The 12,497-nt window shown below is 32.4% G+C and overlaps 1 protein-coding gene across 1 annotated transcript in view; it reads left to right on the forward strand.

The window, feature by feature from the left end:
- LOC128526487 (cadherin-22) overlaps positions 1 to 12,497 on the forward strand; it is a 366,248-nt gene that overhangs the window by 350,698 nt on the left and 3,053 nt on the right. The window contains exon 11 of the mRNA XM_053498379.1: positions 1,307 to 1,558. Coding sequence (XP_053354354.1) covers positions 1,307 to 1,558 — 252 coding nt within the window. The remainder of the gene's footprint in view (positions 1 to 1,306; positions 1,559 to 12,497) is intronic.

Raw genomic sequence — 12,497 nt, forward strand, 5'->3', positions numbered from 1 at the left:
ACAAAACTGATTCCATGGACAAACATTTGTTAACCTGTCACATTAGATTTTCATGTTCTATGGTGGCTTTTTTTTTTGCATTTTATCTTCATGTACTCTGATGTATGAAGACAAACATGCCACTAATAGGCCTAGAAGAGAAGAAAACTGTTATACCCCCTAATATTTTTCAAGGAGCAATATTACTGTTTTGCTATGTGCTTTGAATGACAGTGCCCAGTTTCTTTAAGAACTGACTTTGGGCACACATAATCCAAATCCATAATTAATTTGTTTGTATGCTTGTAAACACTGACATTTGGTAAACCTGGTATTAGAAACATCTTCATTTTCAGCTATAAAATTAAGTGCTAAGGACAGAATTTATATTTAGCTCCAGACAATACAGAACAATTTCTTGCCATTGTTATTATAGCGGGAATTCAAAGATGCTGCTATAAAATGCTGTCAACCTATAACACAAAATAGTTACAAAAGATCAATGAATGAACAAATAGTTGGCAACCTGCATTAAATTTATGTGAGCAAACTCAATTTCTTAAGTCATTAAGTGCCCCTGCATAATCACTTTTTGTGCTTAATGGTGAGGAATCTAAAGCAGATTTGTTCTGCTTTTCAGAACTATGCAGTTCACTAGTTAGTTTTTTCTTCATGTAAATCATATAATTATATTATATGATTAGAAGTTTATTGTAAATGTTATTTTCCCCCCATTTTGTAAGGATGACGAATTGACGATGATGAAGGCAATAATAATAATAATTATTATTATTATTATTATTATTATTAGTAGTAGTATATTTTACTGTTATAAAAACAAGCCAAATAGTACAGCCAAAGTACAATGTAACAAGAATCAATCAGCAATGAGGGAGGATTTATCAAAACCCACCCATGAGTCACAGAGATGACATGATATATGGTTTCTATCTATGATGGATAGCTCAGTTGTGTGTATTTAAGTCTGTTGGTTGAGGTAGCCCTTAGTTTTTCAACGAGATCTGCAGTTTGTCAGTGTCTTATACTGTATTTATCATTTATATATATATATCATTTTTTAGGGTTTTTTTTTGCTTCTTATTTTCAGCTAGCTTAAGTTCAAATCAAAATTTAACATTCAGTACTTACTTTATTAAACAATCAAAACATTAAAACATATCATCAAAATGCAAAATGTTCATTTTATGCAGACTAAAAGATATACAAACAAATAAATGAAAAGCCATAGAAATAACTGCCATGTTTAAATGACAGAAATAGTTTATTCACTTTCCTTACTCTAATCTTTTCTGTTCCTCCTTTTTAGACCACACAGCAGGCATTAGGACCCAGCGATCAGGTTTCAACCGACAGGAGCAGAATATGTACTTGTTGCCAATCCTGGTTGTGGACAGTGGACCTCCTGCTCTTAGCACGACTGGCACAATTACCATTCATGTTTGTGGCTGTGACCCACACGGAGTCATCCAGTCATGCAACGCCACAGCCTTCAGCATGGGCACAGCCCTTAGTCCAGGAGCTCTCATTGCCCTGCTGGTCTGCATGCTTATCATCATCGGTAAAAACATGTTCTCATTCATTACATGCAAAAGAAAATGTGTGAAATCAGGTTTGTTTACATCTGTTTAGTTTTGGATTATTAACGCATACAACAACAACAAAATTTGAAAGCATAGTACATACCGTGTTAGCATACAATAATTAATAACCCAAATTTATATTTTATTAAGATTATTCATGTATTTCATTTGTGTGACTGACACTCTCTGACAGGTTATTTTGCTATATTTCAAGGGGAAAATTAGTTCTGTGCTTCACTTTGTATCACCTCTCATTAAATATGTATAGATACATTAACAAAAAATGGCATTTAGAAGGAAGTTGCAAAAAAAATAAAAAATCTCTGAATAGGCCAGAGGTCTTGGGAGGCCACATGCTTTATTCTCACCAAGGAAACCACGAATTTATGGCACTGCTTTGTTTACAGGGAAAGTGTAATTTTTTTTCTTATGAAGGAGGTTGTTAATACTACAGCATCCCAAGATATTCTAGTCAAATATTTGTTTTCCATTTTCATTGAGGAAAGACCACATATGGGTATGATGGTCAGCTGTTCACATATATTTGGTTATATAGTATATGTGATCTTACAGAAATACCTTCTAAACCTTTGTATGTGGGTTTGCTTAGAGATTATCCCACTGGTACTTCTAATGATAAATGTTTCTGCCTATATCAAGCAAGAGGAAGCACAGATAGACAAGGGCACAAAAAATACAGGGTTTGCTTCCCACTTTGATTTCTCTGCTTATATCATGCTTCTGATGGCCATCATCATGAGTTTAAACTTTAATTTGTGTATGAGTTTAGATCCTACAGAGGATGGGGTCCTACAAAAACTGAAAAAAAAAAAAAAACGAGTAACATAAAAAACCAATCAATATTTCATTCTTCTTTTTCACTCTGCTTGACTCTACTTCAGGATCTGCTTTTTATGTGAAGAGAAGAAAGCTTTTGTACAAATGGAGAATATACCCAGTAAATGACATTCAACCACTTTGCCAGGGACTGATTTGTGAAGGTCAGTTTGAAAGGATGCAGCACACAATCAGGAAAAAAAGGGAACATCAGCACCTTTGTCACCCTTTCAGTGGTCCAAGCATTTTTTAAGTGCAAGCTTTTTAGAGTATCATGGATTGACACACTCCTAGCTTAGAAAAGTGTTTTCAGGTTTAAAATTCTGCAAACTTAATTAGCTTATTCTGTTTCTCTTTCTCTCTTATTTCTCTCGTGGCTCTATTATTCCTAATATTATTAAAGTTTATAGTGAGAACAGATTGTACCATCTATTTTTTCTTGTTTAATGAACAGTACATGAGTTTATCAATAAGTTCCCTTAATAATTCTACAAAACCATCCAAGAAATGAAGCTTACACCCCAAAAATAGAGCACAACATCAGACTTTGACCTGTTCTTTTTAAAACTCTAAGATAAAATTATGCTGGAGTTTATGTATTATGTAGTATTCTGAAAGTTATTTCTGACTTCCGTTTACACTGTAGACTCATACAAAACTTTCTAATGTAAATCTAGAACTAAATTATATTTGGATTTGAACACCCTGTGCAGATTAATTTTCTCTATAGTTTCTCCACATTTGTTTGGCTCCTTCACACTATTTTAGTCACACTATTACATAATGAGCATTCAGAGCATTGCAAATAAAGCAGCAAGTCTTTAAAAAAATTTTAAAAGGTCATTTAAAAATTATTAAAAAATTAAAGAATTATTTGAAATTAAATAATCTGAACACTCAGAAAATAATTTTGTAAACACGTGTTATAGCAAGAATGGTGTAAGTGCATTTAGTTTATCATACATTAGTGTTAATCTGCAAACAATTATTTTCTCCTGTGACTTATCCCATGACCCAGTCCAGACCTAAAACTAGATCCCTGTCAGCAGCCACAATGAGAAGGAATAAAAACAAGATCATGCCTAATTAACGACCAAAAAAACAGACGCTACTTAAGTGGACTAGGAGATCGAGGTGATGGATCATTTGGGTGTGTTATGGCATCTGCACACAACAACCACAATTACTGTAAATCCCATCTCCCATGATGGGTATCATAGTTCAAGTCATCATCCTTGGGGAAATTTGGCCTGTCAGGAGTGCCTATTAAAACATCTAAAAAATATTGCCAATACTTCCCTTTAATATTTCTCCTTGCTAATATTTTGTTTTAGTGCATAAGAGTGCAAATATGTTAACATGATTAGTTTTTTTCCAAGCTGATTGTATAGGAAAAAATTTTATTCGTCCTAGAACTGGGGACAAAAGTTCTGATGCTTCTCTTTACATTCAAATTGGCACTTACATCATTCCTTGGCAAAGTGGCTCGATGTCATATCATGTTCTGTTTGGGACTAATTTGAACATCTGCACAAACGGAAGCACTGCAGCTTTTGTAAAGGAGCTAGTGTACAATAACCAGCAGCTGAAGTGGAAGGAACAGGATTGGTTGTGACTTGCACAGATGTGGGTTTATCTTTAAAGTATACTTACTAGGAGATCTCTGAGCCAAGCAAGTAGATCTGTGGACGTACATAAGACATAAGGCTTAGGGTCTTTTATAGGCCTTAATGGTTTGATGCAAAACTGGCTTGTCACTTCTTATCTATCATCCACTTACTGTAGTACTGTTGTAATCACTTTACAGGTGCAGTTCTTTTGTTGATGACACCTTTACACTGTCACCCACCTCTATAAGTGTAATATCTGCTATTGTATTGCCTCTATAAAATAATATTCCTAGATATCAAAATTTTCTAGTTTAGGCCCACAAAATAAATCCCAGATAGCTGGTCATGTATCCAAAATCCAGCTGCAGCTATCATTAAATATTTTTATTAAATCACTGTTGTAAAATCTAAATGATTTAATATGCATATGGCTGTACTAATCTAGCCAGTATAACCCAATCTGTTTACCTATCCCCTGTCTATTAACTGCATCTGGTTATGATGGAATTAGATAGTACCACAAACGAGCAGCATGGTCAAGGAGTCACATCCCTTAGGCTTAAGTGCAGGCATTGAATTAGCAAGTGGGTTAGAGGAGGGAGTCTGATCAAAGAATTCTGATGGAGGCAATCAGCAGTTTTAGGCACCCCTAGCTCTCCCAGGCAATTGCCACTAATTCCCTTTTCTGCAATGTATCAAGTAATTTATAAGTAACTTAAACTAATTAAATCCCCCCCTCATGTAAGTCATTTGCACACATTACTGTGGCTATATTATTGACCTTTTCCTTTAATAAAGCTTGGTACAAGGATAGCTTTTAGCTTGTATTTCACAATTTGGTTTGCTTCAACAGATAATATCAATTTATATATTCCTGTTGTGCACTAATGTGTAAAACAGTGTAATTGATTATGAGCTGGCCTAAACAAAACATTCTCATATTTACTTTGAATGGAACTATATGGTGGCACCATTTTTATGAAAAATGACAAGTAAGCTTTTAGTGTATTTTTTAAATGGGGGTGTGCTTTTATGTCTTCAAGCACAGCAAAAAAAAAATTATGATGTAAAATGCTTTAAAAATATATGTTCTTACAAAACACTATGGAAACGTCAAGAAATTTTAATATTAGGAGCACAGTATTTAAAATAGTTAGAGGCAAATAGTAAGATTTGCTCAATTTGGAACTGTCTTTGAAGGTTAGGTTATATAAAATTAATATCTGAAGAAGTATGCAGAAAAAGAAGCCCTAATGAAAAATGAAAGAAAAAAAATAAAAGAAAAAAGATTTAATTAAAATTTAAATTGATGAGTGCATAAAAATGGATAGGTGTGCATAAAAATGTATGTATGGGTTTTCTGTTCTTCCAGGAGAGTTAAATTATATTTTAGCACTTCACTTCTATCTTCTTACATAATGGGCATACTTCCTCAAAAAGCTTTTATCTCAGAGAATTCTCACCATGTGGCGAGATAAAAGCATGCTAAACTTACCCTAGACACTTCTCTCATATAAGTAACATCATCCAAAGGACAATCACAGTCTTATCACATTTGTACTCATGGCTTATTAATGACCTTTGATCTGACTTTAGCCTCCATACAAAAGATCATTAATAAAACATTAACCTTATTCCTCAAAAAATGTAGTGTGCTAACACATTCTTTTATTTAATCAGTGACACCAGTGCCAATCTGTCTCTTTATGAGGTATTTCTTATCGTCATTTCACCTGTATACAAATTTTAGCATAGTGATTTAATTAGAAAGGCTTTTGATAAACTCTCAGGGGGTCCAATTGTTCATGTAATGTGTGTCTCAAAGAGTTGCAGTTTAATTAATTACATGCAGATCCTAGAGGAAAGGGGAGTTTTCAAGTCACAAGTATAATAACTAATTAAGATTATTAATGCTGGATGAAGGGCTCATTGATTTATTAAGATGAATACAGCTGTTTTTTTTTTCGTACTCATTAGTAAATTAAATGATCCATCTTTGTTTTGTAATTTTTTTTCTCCTTTTTAATTCTGACTTGATTTCACGCTTATTCCAAATATAGCTACATTTGACCTTAGGGCAATGTTTTGAAAAGTTCTCATCCTTATTGCATTGTAGTGAAAACTTTTTAATTTTTTTTTATTTTGTGATTATAATCAAGGCGTAATAGCCAGGTAAGCCCACTCACAATATGTTACATTGTGGTATAGTTTCGCTATCTCAGAATAATAGTATTACTGGAAAATATGTTGCTTGCAAAGGAGTTAGACTAGGTTTAAATGAAAATGAATGTTTAGGGTTTTCTACATTACAGCCTGGTTTCACTAACTCAGGAGTTTTGTTTCACCTCATATGCTCACCTATTCTCCCTTAAGCTACTCATATGACAGCACTTGCTGGTGGAAATCCTTTTTTAATATCACAAAAAGGACACGTCTCTCATTAAAATGAACACAGTGCAGTAATAAGTTCCTTAGAGAAGGTGCATTAGCTCTTCCTTAAAAAAGAGAATTCTTCTTTTAGAGTATGACAAGGAAAAAAATGCTAAACACACAAAAAAATAATTAAATAAAAAGCTGTTAATAGGAATAACATGAATACATTTGAACAAGTGAGTGGTAGCCTGATGTTTCTGATTATATATCATTCTGAAAACTCAGTTAGATTAAAGGAAATATGCTTATGTTTTGCATATATCTTAATGAGAAGTAAGGTTAAGTAAAGGATTACAGGATGTCCTGTTATTGAAAATAAGATCAGCGTGGTGTGATGGAGACTCACACTAATTACAATTGCTGTTCATGTCCTGAAGTGAATTTTTTTGCAATAAGACCCTGTTGTAAAGTGCAATTTTTTGTTACAGCACAGCAATGTTAATATTTATTACATTTTCTAACTGGCTATATCAAACACATCTTTTATAGTAGATGTAATATTTTTCTGTAAAAAAAAAAAAAAAAAAAAAACAGAAAAATAGACCCATAACTTGTGTTAAATATCAGTCATGGCATCTTATCTCTTAACTGAATAGATTGCTATACTCTATGTAAAACGCTGAATAATTCAGTTTTGTTTTGTTGGATAAAATGTTTCCATTTTATATTGGCATTTAAACATTATAATATTATCCACTGCCATCTCTATGGTGAAAGTGACAGTACATGTATATTTTGAATAATGTTATAAATGATATTTTGACAATTGAAGAAAAACATGTGTTTGGCTTATGTCCGTTTCATTAACGGACAATTTGATTGAAGGATAGCATTCAGTTTATTATTTTGGTTATTAGCCAGAGTATTTTACCTGGCCATGACACTAATTATTTACAGTATTAATTAATGTAAATTTGATTCAGGGTCATTATTGTCAGACATTTTTCTTAAATGGGAACCTGTTCCTTCTTCCTGCTACACTCTAAAAAATAAAACTGTGCTGTACTCAATTTTTTTGGTGAAACATTTTTACACTTAAAAATATTGAGTAAATATAAAAAATATATAAAAATCATGTAAAATATACTTCATGAATTGAGTACAAGTCAGTAAAAAAATTAAGTAGACCTGAATAACTATATTTAATACAATGATGTACAAAATTGAGTAAATGTAATGAAAATTAGAAGTTAATGAAAAGTGAAAATGAGTAAAATAATTGAGTAGATATAATTGAAATGGAAGGTAGAAGATACTGAAAATTATACTATTATTTAATAAACAAATGTGCTACATTTACTAAATATTTTAAATGAATGAAAGAAACAATACACACATTTTCATTTTAATTAAACATTTATTTGCCAAATTTGACAAGACATGAAGTCTAAACTCAACCTGGTTTACTTTGCAAATGACATGTAACAAGATCATAAACAAAGAGCTGAATTTATGTTATTAGTAAACAGTTTCAGAAACAATACTCCTGCCACAAGTATTATACAGTTAACACATGGAAAGTAGACTTTTGTATTAGAATCTAATGAGTCACATTTTACATCTGAAAGATTGCACACCTTCACACTTCAGTTTCCTGCAAACTGTGGGATCCATACAAATGTGTGTGCAGACCTTCTCAGTTCTTAAAAAAGCAATGACAGTCTAAATGAACACAGGACACTAAATATCCATGACCAACAGTACCATGCTTCACTCAATAATGATCGAAATTCCTTTTGATGATATGACAAATGTGCAGAGCTTACACCGCCATCCCATAATGCTGGCACCTAAAAAGGAACAATAGTATACAAGTAAGTACAAGTGTGACTGTTAATATAAAGTCTACCAGACTGGTAAAATAGTACTTCCGTTCAAATACATACTTTTTGGACTAATAGTCTATTTCTATCTTTGATTCAATGGTTACACATTTAATACTTCTGTAACATTTAAAAAAGTTGACATTTACCTCCTGTTTTATCTCTATTCAACTTCTCTTCATTAGTGGTGTTGGTGCTGTGAAAGAGATATAGAAAATATATGACATGTTTCACACACACACACACACACACACACACACACACACACACACACACACACACACACACAAAATCAATCAGTTTTAGGGTCTTTCACTTACATATCAGAACATACATAATGTTTCACTTCAATATTTAAATTCCATATTACTTTCTCCCAATTCTTATGCTGAGAGAAATGTTGTATTTTCACTAAATCTTTATATTTCATAGCTTTAGTTACTAGTACAGTACTTAGCACATTTATTTTATAACATCTGCCGCTGCGTGCTCAGTGTTTAATCATGTTAAAAATACTCATATACAGTAACGGATAAAACACTGCCAGAACCCGGACACTGCACCTCATTTCTGCCGTTTAAACCGGATTTGTTCTGAGTTTCTTCCTTAAAGTGTCGGAGTGACCGAGCAGACTCGCGGTTCAGTGTGTGAGGTGGACCGGTACAAATGCGTTAATTACTGTATTTGAACGTGCTAGTTTTATATCCTCGCCACAGTGGCGGTAGGCTGCGCAAAATCACCGCATTTGGCGGGAGAAATTCAAATATTGCGGCACAACCGCGGCCGGTTACACCGAGAAACCCGCTCGGTGTTAAATCTCGGCGCTGCTGCTCGGTGTTAAATCTCTCCTTTTACACCAGAGTTTAAGTGTCTGTATTAAACGCGCTTTAGCTGAGCAGTTTGGTGGTTGGAACTAACAAGCTAAATCACTATGAACCCCAGGACTGGCCTGTTGCTAGCTATCGTTAGCTCTGGAGCTCGGCTGTGACAGGATTCAGAACAGTAACTCACACCCTATAAAGTTGTGTGTGCAGGCAGACAGAGTCATTATTACAGTAACTTGTGTTAGCTGTTTACTCACCAGGATTTGTAAGGAGTGTTCCAGAATGTTCCAGGTGCTTCATGTCCATTCTCACAGCCTTCTTGTCTCTAATGTTACACCAGACTTCCCATGAGCACTTGCACAGGGCAATTTACTCAATTATTTAAGTTTTTGTTGTTAAAAATAAAGAATATTGAGTTGGAATAATTTATAATTGTAGTTCTTGAAACTAATCAGTACAATTACTCCATTACCAGATATTTTGATTGAAATGTATCAAAAAATATTAAGTGCATGTTAAAAATATAATTTAGTTAGTCAAATACCTATTTTTACTAGTAAAGTAAACTTAAATTATAGTGTAAATTTAAGACAAAATGAATAATTGGTTTTTTAGGCATTTATTTTGATTTGTCTAACTCAAACAATCATGTATGTGACTTTTAGAGATTTTATTAAGGTAACATAACCTGTTTATAACTGAAATTTACAAGGCCACAGAATCATTTTTTAGAGTGTAACTATTTGTTCATTTCGTGTTAAAATGTGGAACATATATATTTTTTTAAATCCTCAAACAGTATAAACTCTGAATTATAAGATAATTCAGAGAGTTGAAACAATATCCAAACAGACATCTTTTTGGGTCCAAACCTATTGTACAACTCGGGAAATAATAAAGATTGAGAACCATTTTTTAAATAAATTTTCTATAAAACTTTTTTGTACTAAATAGGTATCTTTAATTAATAGGAAGACTCCTGCACAGATGCCACTTTTAAGCCTCAGTTGATTTCACACATTTATAAATAAATAAATAAACAAGTAAATAATGTGTTTTTAAATATTGCTTTATAATATGTATCTCATAGGAAGAGATTATACCTTTCTTTTGGTTACAAATAGTTTATTTAGTTTTAAGTAGTGACCATAATTTTTTATTTAAGATTACAGATAAAATACAAAATTTACCTTTGAATTTTTATATCCTGCCATCTCAAAGTAAAAGGACATGTTGCCTTTGATGAAACACACTGAAAAAAATGACACTTTGGATCAACTTAAAAAAATTGCTTCAATATGTTACAAGCAATTTTTTTTACTTTCTCTCAAATCAAATGTCATAAATTTATTTAAGGTTTAATTTTTATTTGATATTAATATATTTTTTAAGTTTCCCCAAAGCAAAAATAAATTCATCCATCCAAATCAAAAATAAAAGTTGTTACAACACCTTAGGCCAGTAAAACTGATTTTCCGACTTTGTAACAACTTGATTATATCACTTTAGTAAAAGATTTACCATTATATTAAAGTTTAGTGTTTACCTTGAAAGAAACAACTTTACATGAGAAACAACTCATGTAGTATAAAGTAATAGGAGTAAATTATAGTAGTACTTTTTTTCATTATTCTCAAGTTAAAAATATGATTACGTACAAACTTAGTTTTATGAATTATACAATATATAGTCTTTTTCTGAATCTTTTTTTAAAAGTATTTCTAAATCAAAAAAGTTAATTTATGTAGGGAAGTTACATTTATAAATGAAGTAAGCAACCTTTTAAAAAAAATTACATTTAAAAATGAAGATAATGAACACACAAGTTCTCCTCCAAAAACATTTATTACCATCCTTAAAACGATACATTACCTTTTCTTTTTGTTGTACTAATATTTCTCCAACTAAGGGACAGAAAACAAAAATAAAATAAATAAAATAATGCAATTTTAATAACTAAATCTTAAGAACTGTATAAACCTATTTGCCAACCATGTAAAAATCTGACAATTGTTTGACAAATAAAGTGACCAAAATTTTATATTTTACTGTCAATAAGCTATACGTTCTCTAAATATTTTCTACAGGGCCACAAAAGTGTGTTTGAGTTTACCAAGATAGCTCAAGTTTAGCGCATAGATGAGGCCAAACAACATGGAACATTCATGTGCGACTGATAGAAACTCAATAAGTCACAATCCCGATTTCATGAAGGCAGTCTTCTTCTTCCCTGAGGACAAACAGGGTTATTTCTGCCTGAGCGTCATCTTTCTGAACAACCTAACAAAAGAAAGGACATTTGTTAAACAAGTTGCTCTACTTGGCAAAACAGTGTCTGATGTACGCATGTAAAAATAAATTAATGCTTCATATAAGTGCAAAAAAACTACTGATTGTAAAAAGTATACTGATTGGAAGCTCACAGGTTCAAACTTGAGCACCACCAAAGCTGCCACCTGGACTTTTGAGCAAGGCTAATTTATCAATTCAGTAATATTGTTCAGTTCTAAGATTGCCTTATGAAAAGACGCTTACCAGTGCTTAATCAGTTGGTCCACATCTTTCACTAAATACACCATAAGACATTTCAGGAGATACTCTCTTCATACATTCACCTCCAGGCTCTAAGCATGTAAAAACAAACATAGTATTGTTGGTTATGTTAGGCTTAATTACAGTCCCCCCCCCCCTCCCCACACACACACACACACCTTTAAAATAACTGCATTCTGTTGCTTTGTGCTCACTACTGATAATACAATAAACCATGAACATAATTCAGTTTCGCAGGATAATTGAAATTATTCTTTGATATTATCAGATAATTTAACTACTAATTTTCAGTGCTTTGTCATTTTCAGGGAGTTTATTTTAGGATATTTAGATTACACTGACATTTACTAAATTCACTGCAATTCTATTGTATCATTTCCATTTAAACATTTATCCACATAATGTTTTTATTTGTGCATTTTAGGACTTAATTTCTGCAGTATGGGTAAAGTGATGCCCTTTCAGAAAAGCTAAAAAAAAACCTGTAAACACAAAAGTGAATAAAGATTTCATGTTAACTTTTAAACTTCATGACACAGTAATGGCTAACCTCAGCTTGTTGGTCTATGTAAACACTAGCTGAAAGTGTGACAGTGCTCCGCCCATTAAGCCAACCTAATACTACCAAGCAAATTGGAAGTTTTTATATAATTGTATATATAAATAATTTACTGTTTTGAGTTTTATTTCACATTTAATTTAAATGGTTAATTTAATCGGTTGGACTGTTGTACTTGTAGTAACGTTTAATCAACATGTCAAATTGCTGCCAGTATTTGGGATTATATACTGATAACGTTAAAAACATGTCATAAAGTGTGTCAGGGACATGTGCTA

This window comes from Clarias gariepinus, chromosome 6 (genome assembly GCF_024256425.1).
Source record: "Clarias gariepinus isolate MV-2021 ecotype Netherlands chromosome 6, CGAR_prim_01v2, whole genome shotgun sequence".
NCBI lineage: Eukaryota > Metazoa > Chordata > Actinopteri > Siluriformes > Clariidae > Clarias > Clarias gariepinus.